Here is a 23,453-nt window from a genome sequence, read left to right as displayed (position 1 = left end):
GGGGGGGACGATGGGTTTGTCGTGAATGCTGGGACTGGCTGTGATGTCACTGCCAGCTCCGTGCGCTCCTGCTCGCAGGCGGTGTCGGAGCTCCAGGAGCGGGAGGCTGCGGGAGAGGCCGCGTTGCACTGGGCCTGGGACAGCAGCTCTGTTGGGACAAGCCTGCAGGGGGCCGATGGACGCCCCCAAAGAAATGGGCCCCGCTGGGTTTGAGTGGCAGAGGACAGAGGGCAAACTGAATGAAATCGGGCTCCACGTCAGCATGGATGGGCAGCTGCAAGACGGGCTTGTGAAAAACGCCAGCTTCCTGGAGCCGACGCCGCTCTGCTTCTTTGAGGGGAAGCTAGACAAAGAGCTGGGCACCGGCGTGCAGAGCAGGGAGCATCCAGCGAGCTCGGGCCCCCGTGGCCGCAGGTATGTCGTGTCAGGCTCCTGCCGTGCCTCGGAGGGGAGCTCGGGTCACCAGAAGGCAGCCCGCGTCCAGCTGGAGCCCAGGGAGGGGCCGGACAGAAACAAAGCCTCCTCAGTGCAGGAGCTGGTGGCAGGGAAGGACGGGCCGGAGACCAAGCGCCAGCCAGACCTGGATCTCCCCGGGGCTGCTCACCTCCCTGGGAGGGAGCCGGAAACCAGTGTTGGGAACCCCAGCGCTCACCCAGTGGCTTCAGGCTGGCCGGGCTCCAGGGCAGCAGCTCCAGGACAGGAGCATGGCACCGCTCCTGGCTGCCAGGGGGGGGAGGGGGGGAGTGAGACCTCGGGTCAGCGGGAACGTGGGTCCGCATTACCTATGGCCGTGGCCCACCCAGCCCCCACTGCCGAGCACCCCCCCACTGCCACGCCACCCGTCACTCTGGTGGAGGTCCCCCAGGAATGCTCGAGTGCCCGCGCTCAGGCCCGAGGCCAGGACCAGGAGCTGGAGAGGCGGAGTCCTCCCGAGGAGGGGGCTTTGTTCGCCGGAGCCCAGCAGAAGAAGGCCGTGCGCCGGGCCCTGTCTGAGTGCTCCCACCTCGCAGTGCCCCCCGCTGTCCACCTCGCAGACAAATACCCTGAGCTCCCCGCCCGAGAAGAGCTCCCTGCTGGCCTGCAGCCTCTCCCCAGCAGCCCAGAGCCCATTCCTATGCCCAGCACACGGGGGGCTCCTGCCGTCAGGCGCTCCATGACCGTGGCCGAGGAGCAGACAGCTGGCTGCAGATTGAACCCCGGGGAGCTGCCCATCCTGTCCACCGAAGAGCCCCCTCCTTCCATCTGCGAGGAAGCAGCGGCCAAGAAGAGGGAAGCATCGACCCCCTTGGACAGCAGCTGCGGCAGCAGCGCGGGGAGGAAGGAGCTGGGCGCTGCGGGGCTGCGTCTCCAGGGTGAGCTGGAGCGGATTCCTGAAGTGAGCAGCCAGGACAAGGGGCGGGAAGATGTTAGTGGAGCCAGCACCGATTCATGCCCCCACGTCTGCCAGGCAGGTGAGCAGCGGCCAGGACAGGGGGCTCTGGCAGGGGAGAAGGAAGTCGAGGTCCCCGCTGCCCAGAGCACCCCATCGTTCCTGTGCGAGGAGACCCCAGGTGATGGTATGTTCCTAAATTTTGCCTCCATGGGAACAAGCAGGCGGCGAGGAAGGAGGCCGAGTGACAGATGGCGGCAGGAGCGGCAGGCAGCCTGTCTGAGGCCTGGGAAGCGAATTCCCTGCCGGGGGAAGGTCCGAGGAGTGCACAGTGGCAGCACAGAGAGTGTGGGCTGAGGAGGTGGGCTCGGTGGAGGGTGGGTGGGGTCAGAGGGTGGTGGACATAAGAAATGAGCCCTTCCTGGGCCTCCCGCCACCTCGTCCCCCATCCCCTCAGCCCCCTGTCCATGCCAGGCAGTCACAGCTGACGTGACTTCCTTGCTGAAACCTGCCTGTGCCGCGGGTTGTCCGCGCTGGCCTCCTCCTGGGGAGCGCAGTCTGGGTGTGAGCGGCCTCCCGTCTCACTGAGCTTCCAGCCGAGGAAGAGCCTGCTGGAGCTGGCTGCTCGGTACGCCTCTCCTCTTCCTCACGGGTGACCTGCCGTGCTTCTGGTTTTCTCTTTCGGTGTGCGGGTTGGGAGGGTTTGTGGGGACAAAAGGACAGGAGAGAGGAGACTTCACTTAATCAGCGCTGAGTGCTGCGGTCCTGATGGCTGCCCTGTGTCTGTCTTCCTGCCCCCCCCCCCATCTCATTGGCGGTCTAAGAACGCCGTTTCCCTTGAGTCCAGCTTGCGCACAAAGGGCATCCTTCGTAAGCGTGTTGGCTGACGGGGATTTAATGGGTTTTGTTTGTAAAAATGGCCTCTTTTCCTAGGAACCGTTTTCTCTAATATTTATCTCAGGACATTTTTAATGAAATATTTTACTCTTTTTCTCTTAAAAGTAGATGTGTTATTTTCTAGAGAAGGGGTACTTGGAGGGGACCTTTAAGACTGACAGGTGGTTTCTTTTTAATGGAGACGGACAAAGGAGCGCCCTGTGTCCCCAGTGGTTTCTGTGACTCCACGCCGGAGGAGCGCAGGTGTCCTGCTTGTGGCTGAAACGCCGTCGCTCGTGGCCTGGGTCTGTCTCTGTGCTGATCCCCAAGTGCCCGAGGCCTTCGCGGTGGTGATGCGTGAAGATTTTTGTTTATTTCAGACCAAGTTCCTCCGAGTTCACGCTAACTGAAGTTCATACCGATGGAAAAATTTTAAATGACTGGCAAACTCCGCTGATCCACTCACCTGATAAATGTTTGCTGATTCTGCCAGGTGCTGTGTGCAGACGAATGCAGTCAGCACGCCTGCCACGTGCCAGCACCCCGCACTGTCTAGGTTACGGACCCCGTTTCCATGGGAGTGTTAGTGAGAGGGTGGTAAATGGTGGGCACTTTTTGGAAAAGGTGGCCTTGGACCCCGAGGGTGCTGGCGATGCTGAGGAGCCTCCAGGCAGAGGGCCCAGGCAGCAGAGCCAGGGCGAGTGTCTGGGGGGCGGTCTCCTGGGAACCATTGGACCGCAGAGGACGGCTACACACTCAGGAACTCCCGTGTACAAAACGCTCACGGCAGGTGTAGAGAGCCCGATGGGAAGAGGAGCCAGCCTGCAGCCGTGTGTCTCCCGGGACCTGTGCTTCTCCCTCAGAGCTCCACTCCTCCCTCCCAGAAGCTGTGTTTTCTCCGCCGTCTCTTCCTGTCTGCTTTCTTTGTGACTCTGGTCTGCACAGGACATTGGTTGACCTAGTTGAGGCTCGTGTCCCGCTCTGCGTTACCTTAAATCTCAGGGACTCAAGGTTACTTAATTGAAGTTTTCTTTCTTTTAGAGAAAGAGCGAGTAAATGTATCTTATTGGCTCAGCTTGGTCCCGATAGCTGTTTGCCAGATACCACAGGCTGATGCCCAGTCTTCCCATTCAGACCTGTCACTTCACCTGGAGGCTCCTGGAGAAAGGTGCGGGCTGGGCACGAGGCCAGAGCCACCCGCATTGTGGCAGAACCAATGAGGGGAGGAAGTCTGGGAAGTGGTTTGGAGCCCAAGTGTCAAATGCCCTCATGCTGTTTCAGGGTCACCTAGTGTTCAGAACACTGGGATTGCCTGTGACAGAAATAAAGACTCACCTGTTCTCAGTAGACACGATGCTGGAAGAGAGAAGATGGATTGGAGGCAAAAAGTCCTGTTACGACCATTAAATTCAGTAGTAGCAGGTGAAATACCAGCGTCGTGACGGGAAATGCAGCAGAGGTGGGGTCAGCTGGACTGGAACACTGGGTGATGTGTAAGGCGTGCGTGCGCGTGTGTGTGTGTGTGTGTGTGTGTGCGTGTGTGCGCGTTTGCGCGCGTGCGTGTGTGTGTGTGTGTGTGTGTGTGTGTGTGTGAGTGAGAGAGAGAGAGAGGTGTTTTGAACCCTGGGTTTCCCAGCAGGTAGTAATGGGAAGATCCAACAGAAGGGAGCAGGTCTGTGGAGCAGTTGAGTTCTGGGGGGACGTGGAGGTGGTGGTTGCTAACAGTTGGCAGAGGCTGCGGGTCGTGGCAAGAAGCACCGTCTGAGAGGGACACACTCGTGCTGTGCGTCGCTCATGTGCTCTTCGCTGGGCGTTCGCTGTGCGGGTTGAGGGGCTGCACGGTGATGTCACGGGCAGTGAGGCTTGCAGGAGGTCGTGTTGGTGCCTGAAGATCCGGCCCCGGAGCGCTCGGCGGTCAGGGCTGCGGGCAGAAGGGACGCACTGGGTCAGGCATCAGCTCTGCTGCGCGAAGGCGTTGCTGCCCACCTGGCATGACGCTGTTGTTTTCCTTTCTTCGATGTTTCTCGATTTCAGAGCGGAAGGGAGAGGGAGAGAAACATCAGTGAGAGAGAATCATTGATCGCTCTTCCCTGCAGGCCCCACACTGGGGATGGAGCCCACAACCCAGGCGTGTGCCCTGACTGGGAATCGAACCATGACCTCCTGGTTCATAGGTCGACACTGGCCGGGCCCAAAGATTTTAAAAATCACATACAGGTGTATTTGTAATGGAAATGTATTTTCTCCCATTCTTTTCTAGACAAATGGTTTTATGTTATGCATACTGTTCTGTGCCTGGCTTTTTTCTTCCTTTCCTTTTTTTCACTTAGAGATTGTTCTCTATCAATCACAAAAGAATTTTTGGTGCTTTTTCAGATTCTGAGTTTACATTGATATAATCAGTTTCTTATTAATGTGTGTCTGGATTATTTCAGGCCTTTGCTTTTAATAACAGTGCTCTGATAAAAGACCACGATGTTGGCCCTGGCCAGTTTGGCTCAGTGGGTGGGGCGTTGGCCTGTGGACTGAAGGGTCTCGGGTTCAGTTCTGATCTAGGGCATGTACCTCGGTTGCTGGCTCAACCCCTGGCCCTGGTCAGAGGTAACCAATCGATGTGTCTCTCTCCCTCTGTCTCTCCTCCCTTCCTTTTTCTCTAAAAACCAATGGGGAGCCGAAAGGGGTTTGGCTCAATGGATAGAGCGTCGGCCTGCGGACTGAAAGGTCCCAGGTTCGATTCCGGTCAAGGGCATGTACATTGGCTGCGGGCACATCCCTGGTAGGGGGTGTGCAGGAGGCAGCTGGTCGATGTTTCTCTCTCATCGATGTTTCTAGCTCTCTATCCCTCTCCCCTCCTCTCTGTAAAAAATCAATAAAATATATTTAAAAAATAATAATAAAAATAAAAACCAATGGGGAAACATCCTTGGGTGAGGATGGTCAAGCAGGAGACCGGGACGTTGGCTGTGGTGCAGGTGTATGGCTGCATCTCTGAGGCGCACGCTTTTGGAAGTTCGGTTCTGGATTAGCGTCCATCTGCACTTGTCATTTCAGAGACACTGCGAGAATGCCCTGCGTGTGAGGTGTTCCGTCTCACACACGTGCCAGCAGTGTATGTCCTCACATTGTCCCCAGCAGTTACTTTCCAATTTTAGAACTTTTGGCAATATGTTAGGTTAAAAGTAGCATATCTGGGTAGTTTTAATTTTCATTTTTCTTAAAGACTGGACATATTTTCTTTCAAACGTGATTTGTATTTCTATAAACTGTTCATACTCTTTGGCCATTTTTCTACTGGGTCTTTATAGGAGGTGCTGATTTATATGAGTAATTTACATAATAATTTATTTGTCTTTGATGTGAAGTTCACATGGTGTTTTTTCCCTGTTTATCACTTGTCTTTTGACTCTTTGTTACTTTGGCCTCTGAGGGTTTTTTATTTTTCTGTAGTCAAAGGTACTTTTGTGGCTTCTGAATGCTGTGGCAGTTAGAAAGGAGTCCCTAGGCCAGGCCGAGTGCAGTGGCATTTAGTGCTCTGGGGGCGGAGGGGGTGGGAGGGCCTGTTGGAGTCTGGAGTGGCCCTGCTGCGGTGCTGCCGGGCAGAGCCCTGGGCAGGAGGCTTTGTTTCTGGCGGGTCTGGTTTCCTGGGTCTCCTGCCGTGCTGGGAATCGGGGTCACTGCCGGAATTGATCGCGCTGAGCTCACGTCCTCGCAGTGCGCTTCACAGGGAGAGGAAGGAAGAGGAGGACACGCGTGATCTCCTGGCACGGAGCCCATCGGTGCGCCTTTGTTCCGGAGATACACGGAGAGGAGGCTCCTGTGTGCTCTGGGAGCTGGTTGGGCGACAGAACCCTTTGCCTGTCTGTCTCCAGGGGAGGGAAGCCAGGAGGGAAGGGCCGTTCCCTTCCCTTGATCACTTGTGCAAATCCCACTTAGGTTGCCTCCCCCAGGGACAGGCCGGCCGGATCTCTGGAATCTGAACCCCTCGGGCGCAGTGAGGGAGCGTGGGAGTCTTGTCCCCATTTCAGCGGCACAGCCCTGTGGACGCTCTTCAGAGCGAAGTGCTAGTTAGTTGTGTCTCTGCTGAGACTCGCATTTTTGAAATGGGTGTGAAAGCCATTTGCTTAGCGTAGCTTCCTCCCCTTAGGAGTACCCAGGCCAGAAGAAGGACAAGCTGCTGCGAGCGTGACCGGAAATGACATCACTGCCCCTCCAAACAAGGAGCTCCCGCCAAGCCCCGAGAAGAAAGCCAAGGTAGTTGCCAGAATGGTGGGTCACCTCTTACTGCTGTCGCTCTTGTGATGGGCCTTCAGCTAGTCTTGCTTGAGTCGTGAGTGAGGTTTCTTTTTTCTGAGTTGTTACTAGTCTTTTCTCAAATTTGGATGTGCTTCATATTATGGTAATATTCCCATTTTACCATATGGCCTAACTCAGACCTTCATATCGCTGCCTTTGACCCTATTACCTGAGTATCTGTAGAAATGTTCTGCAGCAAAAGGACTCACAGAACTCTCTTTCAGTAGTCTAGCCCCAGCCGGTTTGCCTCAGTGGATAGAGAGTCGGCCCACAGACTGTGGGGTCCCAGGTTTGATTCCGATCAAAGGCACATACCTTGGTTGCAGGCTTGACCCCGGCCTTGGTCAGGGTGCATGCAGGAGGCAGCCAATTAATGTGTCTCTCTCACATCGATACTTCTCTCTGTGTCTCTCACTTCCCTTTCACTCTCTCTAAAAATCAATGGAAAAATATCCTCAGGTGAGGCTTAACCAAAAAAAAGAAAAGAAAAGAAATAGATTCTAAAATCTGCATTCATGAAAGGGAACACAAATTTTTAAGGTGAGGCACAGCTTACTTATTGGTACTAAGTTCAAAATGCACACTTTCGTGTGGTCTTAAACGGGAAGCAGATTGCCTCATCGGGGTGCAGGTAACGGTGACCTAGTCGCCTGCTGGTCACTTTTTCATAGAGTTGTCACAGCCACCAAAAGTTAGTGTTAAAGCTGCCACGGAACTTAAATCTTCGGTGGCAAGCTGCTGGAGTTGGTGGCAGGTCATTGAGAAACAGTCCCGTTTCTCCTCTGTCCTGGTGCCTCTGCTGGGTACTGAACTCAGGAAAAAGGAATGCTCGTTTTCAGTTGCATCTCTCCTCCTTGCTTATAATTTTGCTTTGAATTGTGCAATTTATACTTTTTTTACATTTTGTTTTTGTTCTTGTCTGTGTGTCTGATGTTGGCCTATTTAAAAAAACAACCAACACCAACAAATCAACTTAAAGCCTTTGGCCACAACTCATCCTGCAAAGACTTCAACACCGAAAGCCAAAACACAGCCCACTCCTCTCCCTAAGCAACCAGCGCCCACCTCCTTGGGGGGGCCGACTAAAAAGCCCATGAGCCCCGCCTCGGGCTCGGGGCCCGCTGCCCCGCCCAAACGCCCCGCGGCCACCACCGCCAGGCTTTCCGCCTCACCTGCCAAGGACGCCAGGCCCAAGGTAAGTGTCGCCTAAGCTCTGCGCAGGGCAGGCTTCCCCTCGGCGAGCCAGGCCTGGAGACAGGCTCCCGCGCTGCCCACGTGCAGTCAGCTGGTGGGGCTGGGGAGGGCCAGGAAAGGGGCTGGGCAGTCGGCCTGGGGGCCCCGAGGCAGCCCCCCCCCCAGGCCTCTGTGCTTCATACCTTCCCTGCCCTGGCTGAGGCAGTTCTGCCCGTGCCTGGTTCTCCTCCTCGCGCCCCGCTCCCCTTCCTCTTACTGCTCACACCCTTGTCACAGGTTCCCTCTCCTCTCCACAAACTGTCAGGTTCTCATTTTTGCTGTAATTCCCGCATCATATCCCCACCCGGTCCCCTTCTTTGTCCTTCCCTCCCATCATCCTGTGGAAGGGAACTGACGCCTCCCTTTGTGCTCGGTTGCTTTGGGCACTAGGCCCCTCTCGCGGGGCTGCGTCTGCGGCTTTCCCGGTTCCCCGACCACCTCACATTATTGCCCGGAATGGTCCGTTTGGAGCAGTCCCTCCGGGAGGAGAGGGCGGGTCTGTCCGCCTCACAGCTCAGTTCGTGTGGGAAGGGCCTGGACATGAGCTTGATGTCTTTAAAGTCCCATGGAAACAGGCTCCGGGGCACAGTGTCTGCGTGTCTGACTCACTGTGTAAAGAAAACGGGAGGAGCCGAAGAAGTGGAGCCCAGGTTGAAATCCTGGCCGGGAAACCAGCCGTCCTCTCTCAGACGGGGAAGGGTCAGGTGTCAGCAGGGACGCTTTCTGGTCCGCACTTACCCAGCTGCCTGCCGTTCTTGACTTTTGGAAAACAGCGTCTGAGAACGAGAGGGGAGCGGGAGTTTCTCTGGGAGCTCAAGGCCCGGGCCCACGGGGTCTGGGCTGGGCTTCCTCTCCTGAGGAGCAGGGTGCATGGGGCGCGCGCCCTGTTCCTGTGGAAACCAGGCTGCGCTGGCTCCTTCGCCTCCTGGCTAGTGACAGCGGCCCAGGCTCCACGGAACAGTGACAGGTGCCTGTGTGCCTGAGACCCGCTCTGCTCCGTCGGGCTGTGCCCCTGTGCTGCTCACTCCCCCGTGGTCACCTCGGGCCCCGACCCCCACCCTCTGTCCCGCCGTCACCTGTTCTCTGAGCTGCCCTGGGACCCCCTGTCCCAACCTGTGTGCAGACAGGAGCTGAGCCCAGAGCGGCTCGGTGATTGCCCAGGAACACTGAGCTGGGGGCAGGCTGGGCCCGTGTTCTCCCCGCTGCAGCCCTGGCCTGCCCAGCACCACCAGGTACAGCTGAGCCAGAAGAAGGCGGATTGGACTGGACGTCTTTCTTACCTTCACTGTGGGAAGTGTTACACGGGTCCTCCTTTTTGACTAGACAGCGTGTAAAATTTTTGTTGTTTATGTATCTGTTCATTGTTGGCCAAGTATTTAATCCACTAAATACATCAGTGCTTCACGCAGTAGAGCCTGAGACACAGGTGTGGGGAGGGGTACTTTTCAGGGCCCTTCATTCTCAGCAGGCAGGTTGGCTTGAGGTCGTGCGCTCACTGTTCCTGACCCCGTCCCACAGCACCCTACGGGCCAGTGTCTCCGCCCCCTGGAGCACGGACCCTGCCCCGCGTGTGCTGCCTGTCAGTAGCTCCAGGCCCCGGGCCCCGCGCTCTGGCTGTGCGTCTGGGGAGGGCCCTTCGCCAGGACTTGCTGGGCTGCTGCTGCCGTACAGCTCTTACTCCCACTTTCCTGCTCTCAGCCTGCTGCAGAGGCAAAGGCTCCCGAGAAGAAGGCCACGCCGTCCAAGCCCGCCTCGGCCTCGGCCTCCAGGCCCGGCTCCAGGAGCACCCAGGCCGCTCCAAAGGCCCCCACAGCCGCCTCTGTGGCCTCAGCTGGGCCGAGCAGCAGGAGCGCCCCCATGCCCCTGCCCAGGAGGCCTGCTGGTGAGTATGGTCACCCCTTCCCTGTGGGACGGTGGGGAGGAGAGTGGGGACTTGCCGCGGCCGCGCCACGGGGCTGTGCAGGTCTGTGTCGGTCCTCGACGGTGTGTGGGCAGGTGGCAGCCTCGGTCTCCCTGGGAGGGTGGCAGGCACGTGTGTTCAGGAAAGCCGTGAGTGAAGAGGACTGTCCTGAGTTGTAGGGAGACTCTGATTCCTTTCCCAGCGTCTCCATGGCACCAGCACAGGGTGGTCCCCGGCTACCTGACAAGAATTAGGCCCTTCAGCTCCACAGGCGCATGCTGGTCGCCTGTGTCTAAGGCGTGGGGAAGGCGGTGTCAAGACCGGGAAAGAGGAGGCACGATGCCGCCCTTGTGCCCTGCAGCGGGCGTGGCTTCACGTGGTCCTAACACTCGGCTGTCCCAGAGGCCACTGAGCCCCTGGCCCGGCGGACATTCAGCGACTGTTGAGTGGATGAATGAGTGAATCCCAGTCCCGGACGTGCCATTCAGGTCCGTTCGTTAAAGGCTGTACTGAGCAGTGCATGTCTGTGCAGGCACCAAGACTGAGGGGAAGCCCGCGGACTTCAAGAAGACGGTTACGAAGTCCGCGCCAGGTAACGCCCCCCAACTTCAACCCCCACGTCTGCCGTGGCTTCCCGGCTCCCGCAGGCTCTCTCCCCTGAACCCCTGTCTCTCACTCCTACCTCCCAGCTGACCTGAGCCGCGCAAAGAGCAGCTCCACCAGTGCCGCGAGGAGGACGGCCACTGGCCCGGGGGCGGCCTCCCCAGCAGGCGCAGCTCCCGGTCGTGTCAAGCCCACCCCCGTGTCTCCCCGGCCCTCTGGGACTCTTGCCGTGGACAAGAAGCCCACGTCAGCCAGGCCCAGCTCCTCGGCCCCCAGGCTGAGCCGCCCGGCGACCAGCACGTCCATCCCTGATCTGAAGAACGTCCGCGCCAAGGTCGGCTCCACGGAAAACATCAAGCACCAGCCCGGAGGAGGCCGGGTGGGTCCGGGGACCGTGGGGCCCCCACACGCGGGCCTGGCTGCTTCCCCGCCACGTCCTCACCGCAGCCCCGGGACCGGGGAGGGGAGGCAGGCGCGGAGCGGGGAGGGGGGGGCTGAGGGCTGCGCCTTCGCTTCCCATTGGCTTCGGGCTCCTGCTCTGTGTGTGGGTTCAGGCTCACAGTTCGCTTGGAGACCAAAGGTCCTTTACAACATGGACAGAGGAGACGCTGGGACTGCAGGGACAGGCGGGGACGCGGCGGGTCGGTCCGGGTCTCACTGCGCGGGGAGCGGCAGGAGCGTCTGTGGAGGATGAGGGTGTCCTGGTGGCCGTGGCCGCCCCACACGAAGGAAGTGCCGAGGGGTGTCGTGATGGAGAAGGCCCGCGGGCCTTTCTGTCTGCGTCCGTCCTGGAGTTACTTGTTACTGTTAGCAACCAGGGCGGCTTGGTGTGTGAAGGAGGTGGTGGCAGGAGTCCACTACCCAGTCCCTGAGTGCAGCCTTGTCATCTGCGTCACCCCAGCCCCTCTCCGCCACCACCCACCCGGGCAGGACACTTGCCTGGCTTCAGTCCGCGCTGTTAAAAAAGGGAAGAGGTCCAAGATGAGGCAGGATCCTGCTGCAGTGGGAAGACCCTCCCGCAAAGAGGATTGGCCCTGGGTGAGGGCCTCCGGGGCCGGCTCCGGCGGCCCCACCGGGCCTCAGGCTGAGCTGCCTGGCCAGCCCCCGTCCTGCACGCGCCTTAGGCTCTTCTGCGCTGCCGTGGGGGGCGCTGAGGGGCTCGCTCTGGCGGTTCCGTTTTTCTGTCCCACACACCTGCAGGGCGTGACACTCACGTCTCCAGGAGTGGCTCGCTGTGACCACGGACGCTTGGGACAGATGGAAGTTGGGGTGGGAGGACATTGTGGTTGGAAAACGGTAGCCACGGCCACGCTCAGAGCAGAGCGGCTCATCGAGCCCCCGCCTGCCGGGTCTCCGTGATGCCGGCTGCTCTCCTCGCGGCTCCCGCTTTGGTCTGCAGCTCCTCCCTCTGGAAGGTCTCACCTGGGAAATGGGTGTTTTTTCCCAGGAGCGAGGGTGACCTGCTTCTGCCTGGCCCGGATTCGAGTCCCCAGCCTTCTTCCTTTCTTGGCATCTGGCTCTTGTCCTTGTTTTGACATGTGCCCTTCCTTCATCTCCGTCTAGGCCAGAGTAGAGGAAAGAACAGAGGCAGCAGCGGCAGCTCGAAAACCTGACCCTCACGCGGCCACTAAGCCCGCTGGCCCAGGCGTGAGCGCACAGAGGGCACCTGCGGGGAAAGTGAGTGTCCGGGACCTGCCTCTTGCAGGTCAACGCACAGCCGCCCTCCTGCGCTCTCCTGTCCTCCCAGCTCCGTGCTCTCCCTGTGCCGCCTCCGTGTTTCCCATCAGAAACATTCCTTACCACCCCTGAGAGTTAACCGTCCGGACTCATTAGTGCTTTGGGGACTAAATGTTCAGTTGGATCTACAGCTTTCAATCACTTCCTTCACACTGACCTTGATCTGACATCAGCTGTTACCCGCGCACTCACACTCACACTCACACTCACACTCACACTCACAGTCAGAGCACCCGTTCTTCCTCAGGAGGGCATGGCACTGCTGTCTTCTGGCACCTGGAATCCCGGAGACCCTGTGCTTAAGCTGAACTAGAAGGCCCCTCTCACAACACTGCTGGGGATGGGGTGGCTTGGTTTGTCCTGACCCCCCAAGTCATGTCTTAGCAGAAAGTTAGGGTGCTCAGTGCAGGGGAAGCCCACCCAGCAGGTCGTGCACCAGCTGGAGGGCAGAGGCCGGCTGGCCCTGCGGGTTCTTGGCCTTCGCCCCGCCGGGCCCCAGGCCAAAGGTCAGCCTCTGAGAGCCAGGAGGGTCTCAGCCCGAGGACTCCGTACGTCGGGCGGAGAGGAAGGTGCACCGTGGCTCCTGGGTGATCCTGGGGGCCCTGGTGCAGACCAGAGTTTTTATTGGGAAGTGTTTGCAAAGAAGCCAGAAATGGCGAGGTGTGTGGGGTGGAGTCTGTCAGCATGGATCTCTCTGTTCTGTGGGGAGCTGTGTCACTTGCAAAGGGCTCGGAAGGGAAGGGAAGGAGGGAGGAAGGAAGCCAGGAAGCTAGGAAGCTGGCAGCTGCTGCTCCTTGAGGAGGCCGGGGGGAAGCCGGGCCTTGGTGTGCTGCCTTCCAGGGGCCGAGTGTGGCCACAGGGCTGGGCGCCTGGAGGCCTTGCCCCTGGTCCCCACCTCACCCTCCATGTCCCGGGCTTTCGTGGGAAGCTGCTGGGCTGCGAGCCGTGCCCCCTGGTGTCCAGGACTGTGCCAGGGAGCCCACTGCCCAGTGCTGCTCCCAGCGGCCGGGCCTCCCATAGGCTCCGCTGCAGCCCCAGCCCCAGGCTGAAGGCAAGCACCTCCCTGGGGAGGGGCCGGCCCAGATCTCGGGGAGGGAACCGCCGCCCAGCCCGCCGAGCAGTGGTAGCGCCAGGTAGCATTCCGCAAACACCTGCTCTGTCCTCGCGCGGACTGTCCTTCTCACCCTTTCCTCTCCTTCAGGTCCTTCCTCTGCTTCCCACAGCTGTTCTGCTGGAGGTGGGGGCGGAGTTCTAACCCCACTCTCTGTTGGTCATGTGATCCGTGTGGCCTCCCTGCCGCCCCGTGTCAGTAACCAGCCCTCCCCTCTGTGTTGTTTTCTCTGTTCTCTGACACTCCAGGTCCAGATAGTCTCCAAAAAACTGAGCTACAGCCATGTTCAGTCCAAGTGCGGCTCCAAGGACAATATTAAACATGTCCCTGGAGGCGGCAACGTAAGTACCAGCCTGTGCCACGGGGCGCCCCTCCCTCAGCATCTCGTCAGCCCTGGGTGGGCGCCTGGCTGCTCTGCAGCTGCGTCAGAGGCCTGGCCAGGCAGGGGCCGCTCCTGGGGGCCTGCCCTGCCGGGAGCCTGGGGCGATGCAGGTCCTCCCGGGCCATCCTGGTCCTTGTAGGGCAGGGAGTCCGTGCACGGCTCCTCCGGCCTCCCCTCTGCCCCCTCCAGCCTCCCCTCTGCCCTCTCCGGCCTCCCCTCTGCCCCCTCCGCCCCTCTGCCCCCTCCGGGCTCCCCTCTGCCCTCTCCGGCCTCCCCTCTGCCCTCTCCAGCCTCCCCTCTGCCCCCTCCGCCCCTCTGCCCCCTCCGGGCTCCCCTCTGCCCCCTTCAGCCTCCCCTCTGCCCCCTCCGGCCTCCCCTCTGCCCCCTCCGCCCCTCTGCCCCCTCCGGGCTCCCCTCTGCCCCCTTCAGCCTCCCCTCTGCCCCCTCCGGCCTCCCCTCTGCCCCCTCCGGCCTCCCCTCTGCCCTCTCCGGCCTCCCCTCTGCCCCCTCCGGCCTCCCCTCTGCCCTCTCCGGCCTCCCCTCTGCCCCCTCCGGCCTCCCCTCTGCCCTCTCCAGCCTCCCCTCTGCCCCTCTGGCCTCCCCTCTGCCCCTCTGGCCTCCCCTCTGCCCTCTCCGGCCTCCCCTCTGCCCCCTCCGGCCTCCCCTCTGCCCTCTCCGGCGCTGGCCCTCCTGCTCTTCTCCTCGCCTCTCCTGACCGCCTCTCATTCCTGCTCCTTCCCCCATTCATTCCTTTCCTAGTTCTTTCCTCTTTTAGTCCCTTTTCCTCCTCTTTCTGTCCCTTTCCCTGTCCCATCAGACATCCTTTCTGTCACGCTGCTCCTCCGTGCCGCCGAGACCTGTGCTGGGAGGCGGGAGGCGGGAGAAGTGTCCGTGGTCCGTGTGGGAGGAGCACCCTGCGCGTTTGCCACGTGTCCCCGTGGCAGCGCAGGCAGCGGGACTCTGCGCGGGGCCGGGCGGGCTGGAGACTTCCTGGGCAGCCCGTCCTTCCTGCTCCTCCACCAGCTTCTGTCCCGCCCCGGAGAGAGCCGCCCTGCCTGCTCACCCTGTGCTGTCCAGGCTCCGTGCCCCTGCCCTGTGGTCCTGCCATCCTGCCCGTGACCTGCAGGCGCCCTCACGGCAGGTCTGGCGGGAGGAATGCAGCCGGGCTGCGCCCCTTCCTGCCCCACAGCCCCCCTTGTTCGCCTCCTTCCACGTAGCCTCCCCCGTGTCCTTCCCGTGTGGGCAGGAGCTGTGGCTCTGCCTTCAGGTGGGGCAGTTGCCAGACCTTAGCCAGCCTGGTGTGGGGTCGGCTGAGGTGGGCGACACTTGCTTTTTTTTTCCTTTTTAAATACTAGTATATGTTACTGATCTCCGAGAGGAAGGGAAAGGTAGAAACATCAGTGATGAGAGAGAATCATCGATCAGCTGCCTCCTGCACGCCCCCCCACTGGGGCTCGAACCTGCAACCCGGGCATGTGCCCTTGACGGAATCGAACCTGGGACCCTTCAGTCCGCAGGCCAATGCTCTATCCACTGAGCCACACCAGCCAGGGCTGTGGGCGACACTCAAAGGCCTGGCCCTCCCTTTTCCTCTCAGCCTTGGGCCTGATGGAAACAGGGCGAGCAGGGTCTCAGAGGGAACTGGGGTGCCTGTGTGTGTGTGACACATGCACTGTGTGTTGTGCGGTGTATGTGAGAGCTCTGAACATAACCGTCATCTGTCGCCTGCTGTGGTCTTCACGCTCCGACACGGCATCAGCAGGCCTTCCTTGGGGGGTGTCCTTGTTTAAAGCACCTCCATTTGGGGAGACTCCTGTGAACAGCAGGGCATTCGGATTCTGCCCGAGAGCTGTTTCCAGGGAAGCCATGAGCCCCTCCCTCAGCCCCTCGGTGAAGCCAGCAGAGCAGCTTGCCGCTCAGGAAGGGCCGGCCCGTGTGCCCCTCCCCGTGGAGGTGCCGGAGTTCCCCCTGGGGCGGGGCTGGGAGCAGGGTCACACTCCCCCACCTCCCCCACAGACACCCCCCAGGGGCAGAGTCAGGGGGACGGGGAGGGAACTTAGCAGCTACTTTTGTGGGTGATCCCACCTTCCAACTTGGCAGCAGCTTTAACCCCCACCCTCCCGAGGACGGTGTCTGCCCAGACCTGCTGCAGGGTCACTTTAGCAGCAGCACTGACACCGCACGGCCCCGGGCGTCCCCCAGGTCCGTGGCTGGGGCTTGGCCGAGTGAGGGCACGGCTGTGGGGCTCCACTGGGGCCAGCCTTGGGCCTGGGCCGTGGAAGCAGCACCTGGCGCCTGAAGCTGCGCGTGCGGGGAGGGGAGGAGCCGGGAGGAAAGGGGTTTCGGGTCCTCCACTCCGCGAGGCGGGGCCACGTCTCGGAGGCAGTGAAGCCTCAAACCGCCTCGTTTAGGGGTTTCCAAACGCACACAAGTGACAGACAGTGACGTGGCGGGCTGTGCCTTGGCCAGCTCCTTTGTTTGTGGCCAGTCTGCACGTGCCCGCCCCACTTGTTCTGGAGCCAGTCCTAGGTAACCGTCCTGTGCAGACAGTCCGGTCGCAGTCTAAACGGTGAGCGGTCTGCAGTGCGCACGTGTGTACAGCCCGTGACGGGTTTGCATGTTGAATCGGGATGCAGTCAGGTCCTGAGCTGTGATGATGCTGGATGTGCCCTCTCGCTCTGAGGCCTCCTGCTGTGCAGCACTCCGGCCTTGTTTCCCGTGGCCCTGCCGCTCGGCGGCCAGCGCGGGGTGGTCCTGGAATCTGGATTCTGCTGACTGTCGCCTCATTTAACACGTTCCTTTCTCCTTCCTTGTCTTTAGATTGATTCAGGCTTACCTTTTCTTACCGCTCTGTTGTTGTTGATCCTCATCCGAGGATATTTCATTGAGCTTTAGAGAGAGTAGGTGGGAAGGAGGGAGAGAGGGAAGAGAGAGAGAGATACATTGATTGGTGGCCTCCCACACATGCCCTGACTGGGGCTGGGGATTGAACCTGCAACCCAGGTCTGTGCCCTTGACCGGGAGTCAAACCCACAACCACTGAGCCACCAGCCAGGGCTCTCTGCTGCCTGCTGTGACCCTCTCTCTCCCCGGTCGTGTGGGTTCAGGAAGCAGGTTGCGTCGTTTTTCTGGTCCTTTCTCGGGATGTTGTCAGCTATCGATGCCCACACGGCCCTGAGCGCACCGGTGCACGGCTCCTGTAGCTGCCGGCTGGGGTGTATCTTCACGTGAGACCCCTCACCCACTGCCCTCTGAGAACGAGGCACGAGGTCAGGGAGTGGAGGGTTCGAGGGCAGACCCCGTCACGGAACGTGTGGGCTCCACACTTCGGGGAACGCCTGCCTCGCAGGTGGCGCAGGGACGTGCGCGATCAGCTCCTTTCCAGCCGCCACTTCCCGTGGGTCCTGCCCAGGGAGCAGGGCAGCCTTGTTGCGAGGATGAGACCAAGTGGCTGTGGTTCTGACGGTGGGAGGTGCTCTGGGAACAGTTGCTGAATTCCTGAAGCAGTCGCTGTCCAGTGGTTGCTGATGCCCGGGGAGGCGATGTGAAGAAGAGGCGGAGTTGAGCTCGAGCCCGGAAGGGTGGGAGAAGGTGGCCTCTGAGCGCGTGCGGGGCCTGCTGGGCCGGGGACAGCAGAGAGGGCTCCATTAGGGAGAGGGACGGTGGCTCGGCAGGCGGCCTCCCAGCAATGTCAGGTGGCCACGGCGAGGATTCTTCGATGCTTCCAAGTTCGTGTCTGTGCGCATGCGGCACTGGGCAGGCTGGACGGACAGACAGTTGCTCGAGGTGTCTCGAAGCTTCAGAAGGCCTTCTCCTCCGCTGAAAGGAAAGCACGTGAAAGGGTTTACAAAATGCAAGCCTGAGGGGCTCAGACAGGCTGCTGATGGTGGGGAGTTACTCCATGCCAGGCCCGGGGCTGTGGGCGGGAACTCTGTCCCCTGGGCACACGGTGGAGACCCGGTTTCTGACAAGGAGGACAAGGCCTGGGCAGCCGGTACTGGCACTGCGGTGACAGCCACCAGGAGGCGGAGGCAGAGGCTGGCAGCTCTGAGGGCCCCTGAGCGGAGGGGGCGGTGTGGAGAGCCAGGCTCTTCCCGTGGCAGAAGCTCGGAGCAGCTGCCACTCGCAGGCCCCTGGGTCCCGTGTGGGGCTCTGTCCACAGAGGCTCTCTCCTGATTAGACCTGCCTGCAGCCCGGAGCCACGGTGTTTCTGCACGGCTCCTGCAGGGCGGGTTCGACGAGAGCCTGTTGGCCGTCTTACCTGATGCGTGTATCGATGGTAGATGATTGATAGATAGATAGATAGATGATAGATAGATAGAGGATTGATACATAGGGGAGATGCACTGGAAAAAACTGGCAGGAAACAGGCCGGAACGTTGCTGTCGTTGACCTCTGGGCGAGGAGTGGGCGGGCGGGTTGGAGGTGGAGCAGGAGGGGTGTCGGGAGAGTTGGATCAGAAAAGGGAGGAAGGCTGTCGGGTTGCCTGGAGGGGATGCCGTGGAAACGGGTTTGGTCTGGCTACACGCCGGGCCAGGGTGGATCAGGGCTCTTTCAAGCACTATTGGGAGGTGACCCTGACCTTGAACAGACAGATAGGAGCTCACAGAGGGGAGAAAACATTGAACTTGGATGCCAGGGCTGTAAAGGGAGTGTGGCCTTGGCCTTGCCAGCACGTTCTCCCTCTGAGGCAGTGTTGGTTTTTGTCATTTTCTTCTCAGGTTCAGATTCAGAGCAAGAAGGTGGACATCTCCAAGGTCTCCTCCAAGTGTGGGTCCAAGGCCAACATCAAGCACAAGCCCGGTGAGCGTCCCTCCCTTCCCTGGTGCCCGGCCAGCGGGCTCTCACCCTCTGTCTGCCATTGCACAGTGGTCCTGGCCCGCCTGCCCCGGGACTCAGCGGAGGACAGTGCAGTCCTGTCCCTCAGGGAGCGGGAGGAGCAGGAGTCGAGGCCGCGTCTGCAGGGGCCTCATCTTGGCGCGCTGTGTGCCGGTGCTGCCGACCAGGACCTGGGGAGGGCGTTCCCGGGCTCCGGGGTGGGGCCCGGACACGGTCCGTTCAGGAGGAAATTGTCCCAGCGGTGCAGCGCCAGCCCCGGCTCTGAGGTCCGCTGCAGCGGCGGGCACACCGGCTGGCGGGGGCGAGCCTCAGGCCAGGAGCTCCGTGCCCTCGTCCCTGGTAGAATGCTTCCCTTCACAGCGATGGAGATGGTTCAGCCCCAGCCAACTCCTCCCCTCTTCCCTCTGGAACCCCCTCTGGTGACCTCCTCCCAGGGCCACTGTGGCTGGAGGTCAGCTCTGCGGGAGGCGGGCTCCGTGTGGAGGCCCCGGCCACGTGTCGAGCACCAGGGGTCAGTGTGTGACGTGAGCTGAGAGGAGGCGGCTCGAAGGAAAGCCACCTTTCTAGGCTTCCAGGCCGTGAGGGGGGCTGGCCCTTGACCCTGCGCCCCCCCTGGGGCCCTCCCCCCGCTCCCAGGCCCCAGGCCTGTGCCTCCCTCTTGTCACTACAGTGCGACTGGTGAGACGCTGGGCCGCCCACCTTCCCATCTGGCTGTCAGTCACTGGTTGGCGGTGACTTTGGACAAGTGGCTTCCCAGCTCAGTGCCAGCAGCTGTGGGGCCAGGGCCTGTCCCTGGGGCCGGCGCACCCTGCACTGTCGGAGGTGCCACCTGGCCCTTAGCGGCGCCTCGGGCTGCGCCTGCGCTCCGCCCGGCCGGCAGCTGTGCAGCTGTGGCTGCGATCCTGCGGGGGACGGACTGCTCTGTGGAGCGGTTCCCCCTGACAGACCAGCAGCCCTGTCCTGACAGCACGTTCACAGAGCCTCCTTGTCTCCCTCAGCCCCTGGGAGCAGGCCCTGGCCACGCGGGGATTCCGTGCCCGGCTCCCGTCCCTGCCCGCGGGCATCTCTCCGCCACCTTGGTAACCGGTGCCCTCTTGGTTCCAGGTGGAGGAGATGTCAAGATTGAGAGTCAGAAGTTGAACTTCAAGGAGAAGGCCCAGGCCAAGGTGGGGTCCCTGGATAACGTGGGCCACCTGCCTGCGGGTGGGGCCGTGAAGGTAGTGAGTGGGTCCTTGGGGGACGAAGCGGGAGGAGTGGGGGTGCAGGGGAGTCTGGGTCCCAGCAGGTGGGCCTGTCGCCGCCCCTCAGTCTCTTCAGGAGTCATGTTTCCCCACACAGTGCTGTTCCCATCGTCCACCATCAGTCCTGGGCGAGGCAGGGAGTGAGACCCCAGCGGGGACAGACCTTGTCCTAGGCCATGGCCGGCCTGCCTTGGGCTCTTTTCAGCCACATGCAGAGGGACGTGGGCTGGGCACAGGCCACACACAGTCCCCGCCGCCTGAGGGCTGTGGAGACGGGTCCACGCCAGGCTGCTCTCAGCCGGGAGCAGGAGCGCACAGCTCCCGCCCCTCAGCAGGCCTGGTGGCCCGGCCTCTGGAGGGACGGGTGGTGAGCACTCGCTCCCTGTAGAGCGTCCCTGTTGGACTGGCTGGGCCTCTCCTCCCTGCCCCTCCTCTGTCCTCCCTTTCTCCCTCCCTCCCTCCCCCCCTCCACTGTCCTGTAAGACCCTCCTGTGCCAAGAGGTTGTCTGTCCTTCCCTCCATGTCATCGGCGGGTAGAGGGCGTCGCCTCCAGCTTCTGCGCTGGAAAGGAGTGGAGGAGAGGGACCCAGCAGCTGCTGTGACCTGCTCACCAACCCCCTCCCCGCACATACACACACACACACACACACACACACACACACACACACAGGCCTGCGCTGGGCCCCGCCCACCCTGTGTCCCGCCCTCCTCGGCATCTAGACCCACCAGCGGGGGCGCTAGCTGGTCGTAGTCACTTGCCCGAGGCCTCGCGGTTCGCACTGGCCTTTCTGACCCCACGTCCTGTGGTCTGGTCGTCAGTCACATTACGTCCCTTTCTCTGTTGCTGTTGAGATCAGTTCCTGACACTGACCGGCCGGGCCCGGCTGCCGACCTGCTGTCACGGCTGCCGTTGTCGGGGCGCAGGCTTGGAGCAAGCTCCCCTGTGCTGGCCGCCCGCCAGGAGCCCCTCAGGGGTGTGGAGGGGTGGGGGCACCTGGCCTGGCGTCTCCTTAGTCAGAGGGGTCAGGGCCAGCGGAGGGGGGCTGTGTGTGAACCCGCCGTCACTCCATCCCACTCCTCTCGGACTGACCCTGCACTGTCCACTGTTTCATTGTAGACTGAGGGCGGCGGCAGTGAGGCCCCTCCGAGCCCGGGCCCCCCCGCTGGGGAGCAGCTGGCTGTCCCTGAGGCTGCGCCCGAAGCTGGCGCCCCCACTTCAGCCAGTGGCCTCAGTGGCCACACCGCCCTGGCAGGGGGTGGTGACCAAAGGGAGGCCCAGGCCTTGGACTGCCAGATCCAGGAGACAAGTAAGTGGCTGGGCTTGGCCTGTGGGCAGCCGGGGGCCCTGCCACCGGCTGAGTGGACACGCCTCTGTGCTGCCGGAGTGTGGCCTCGATCTTAACGCAGCGACCTTTTATTTTCCAGGCATCTAACGCTGACATTCTGGTCTCGTCTCCGTCCCCTGTTGCCCTCTTGTCTCCCTCGTTCCCTCTCCCGTCCCGCCTCCCGTGTCCCTGCAGATTGAGACCTACAGGCTGACGTTCCGGGCAAACGCCAAGGCCCGCACCGACCACGGGGCCGACATTGTCTCTCGCCCCCCCCACTTCCTTGGTGGCCCCAACTCGGGCACCCGGGCCTTTGGCTCCCTCCCCCGGGCTGCCCACTAGACCTGACTACTTGGGTGCAGGGCAGCCCTCTTGGGCCCTCCCCCCTCCCCCGCCCCCCGCTTGCCTAGGGCAGCAGCAGTGCCCACCTCCTCCAGCCCCTGCCCCAGGCCCAGCTCCTGGCCATCCTTGTATCACTGCTCCAGGGGGAAGCTGGGAAGAAGGGGGTAGGGGAGGCTCAAATGGGATCTTGGGGGGTCTCGGAGGAAGGAACCAGATTCCAACCTCCTCTTTGGGTTTTTTGGACCAAACCCAAGAAAAACGGACATACCCTCCCTCCTTCTGGGTCCACCTGGAGGGAAGAGGGGGTGTCCACATGATGGACACCCAGCCCCGAGTGTCCCCTGGAGCTCGCTAAGCCACTGCCTCTCCTTTTGCCCACACTGATGCCACCGCAGCGGGTGCCAGACCCCTCGTGCTGCCCCCCCCCCCCCCCCCAGTGAGGGCCAGGCTGCCTGTCCCCGCTGCCTCCCCGCCTCTAGCTGCTGCCATACTTCTTTTCCTTGTTTTACCCCTTTTTTAAAATAACTTAAGAACTGGTGGAGTAGTTGTGCAGGTTGAAGTCATGTCTAAAGGAAAGTCCTCAGCAGGTGTTTTTAAAGGAAACCGGGAGGGGAGATCTCAGACCCCCAGCAGGTCAGGCTGGGGCCTGGCAGCTCGGGGCCCCGAGGCGGTGTGGGCAGGGCAGGTGGCGGGTGTGGGGTGCGCAGGGAGCCGCGAGGGGCTGGTGAGTGTGGACGGGTGGCTCTGGCGTTTGGCATGGATGCTGCTTTGCTTCTCTAACCAAGAGGCTGGGGTTGGCATGTCGGTCTCATTCCTGGGATCTGGTGGGAGGTAGGTCAGTGCTGGGAGGGGCCCTGCAGGCCTGGGACACTCGACCCTCAGCCCCCAGGGAGCCGAGGCGTCCGGACGTGGGCGGGTATTTGGGGAATCAGGTCCAGAGATTGAAAAATAAAGGCATGAGACCGAGGCCACCCCACGTCCCTGGAGCCTGACGAGGGAGCGAGAGGCGCGGCGAGGCGCGGCCAGCCTGCAGGGGTCCCAGCGGGCTGCGTGGGAGGCTGCAGAGCCCAGGAATCACTGACGCGAAGACTCTGGCTGCACTTGTATTTTTTGTATTAAAGTTTGCATGGTTTCTAATAAAGGATTAAACCTGCCTGTTTGTAGTGACATGGCCTGGGGTCTCGGGGCTTCTCCGGACTTGGCGCCTCGGCCTCCTGCCCTTGGCCGTCCCAGAGCTGGGACGGTGGGGGCTCTGATGTAAAGGGGGGGGGGCGGGGTGTCTCCCCACTTCTGCAGCAGCATCTTCCGTGGGGGGTTTTGTCCCCACGTCCCCAACTTCCACGCGCACACCAAGAAGCCGCAGGTCTTGGGGAGAAAATGCAAGAGCCAGACTGTCTCCAGGATGCTCGACTGTGCAGGGCGGTCAGGGCACGTGTTGTCAGCAAGAGGAAGGGGCACGAGAAGCTGGGGAGAAGGCGGGGGGGGGGGGGGGACAGGAGGAGACACAGGAGGGGTGATGGGGCCTGAGGGTCCGTGTGTCGATCCGCCAGGACGATCGATGCCCAGGTTGACAAGACTGGCTCCTCCCGCTCCGTTAGTTGTGGGTCGGGGAGGTGAGCCCGCTGGTGGAGAGCCCGCCGGTCCCAGGAGCCAGGGGCGGAGGTCAGACGGGCAAGGACCAGAGGCCTGCGCTGGGCACTGCTCTGCAGCCGCGGGGCGGGGGCGGGACGTTCCTGTGCTGCCGATGGCTGTGGCCCGGCCGTGACGTGTCGTGACTGTTGTAACCATTTCAAGAGCAAATAAAGCTCGTGATGTCCCACCTGAGCCCTGTCTCCTGTGTCCTGGTGTCTGCCCTCCAGCATCACGACGCCCGCTTGTCCTCTTGCATCGAGGGTGGCGTGCAGTGTGGTCTCACGGCTGAGCTCCTCCTCTGAGCTGTGGCCACGACCCAGGGCAGGCCCAGCTGTGGCAAGGCTGCCGCGCAAGCGGGGGCCCCGAGGGTGCAGGTCCCAGAGCCACGGCTGCCCGCGGAGCTTCCCGTCTGCCTGGGCCCCGAGGTGGCAGCCAGGCTGACCACTGCCTCGGGGAGGGAGACAGGAAGGACTTGCTGGCCCCACCTGCAAGGACAGGGACAGCTGCGACGGGCCACCCGCGTGGGGACTAGGGAGCAGCTGTGACCGAGGCTGAGCTGGCCCCGCGGCC

General features: G+C 61.5%; 1 protein-coding gene across 16 annotated transcripts in view; it reads left to right on the top strand.

The window, feature by feature from the left end:
• MAP4 (microtubule associated protein 4) overlaps positions 1-22,404 on the top strand; it is a 111,670-nt gene extending 89,266 nt beyond the window's left edge. For 4 of the 16 annotated variants that reach the window (XM_054729574.1, XM_054729585.1, XM_054729584.1 and 1 more), the window contains 11 exons: positions 6,390-6,496; positions 7,518-7,733; positions 9,470-9,653; positions 10,204-10,263; positions 10,361-10,653; positions 11,838-11,951; positions 13,371-13,463; positions 18,226-18,307; positions 19,448-19,560; positions 20,702-20,891; positions 21,010-22,404. In XM_054729574.1, the coding sequence (XP_054585549.1) occupies positions 6,390-6,496; positions 7,518-7,733; positions 9,470-9,653; positions 10,204-10,263; positions 10,361-10,653; positions 11,838-11,951; positions 13,371-13,463; positions 18,226-18,307; positions 19,448-19,560; positions 20,702-20,891; positions 21,010-21,017 (1,460 nt within the window). In that variant the 3' untranslated portion in view covers positions 21,018-22,404. The remainder of the gene's footprint in view (positions 1-6,389; positions 6,497-7,517; positions 7,734-9,469; positions 9,654-10,203; positions 10,264-10,360; positions 10,654-11,837; positions 11,952-13,370; positions 13,464-18,225; positions 18,308-19,447; positions 19,561-20,701; positions 20,892-21,009) is intronic. The other 12 variants (XM_054729577.1, XM_054729589.1, XM_054729587.1 and 9 more) reach the window with 5 other exon arrangements.
• The last annotated feature ends 1,049 nt before the right edge of the window (positions 22,405-23,453 follow it).

This window comes from Eptesicus fuscus, chromosome 18 (assembly GCF_027574615.1).
Source record: "Eptesicus fuscus isolate TK198812 chromosome 18, DD_ASM_mEF_20220401, whole genome shotgun sequence".
Lineage (NCBI taxonomy): Eukaryota > Metazoa > Chordata > Mammalia > Chiroptera > Vespertilionidae > Eptesicus > Eptesicus fuscus.
The sequence above is the reverse complement of the archived record's forward strand: the minus strand, read 5'-3'. Positions and strand labels throughout refer to the sequence as shown.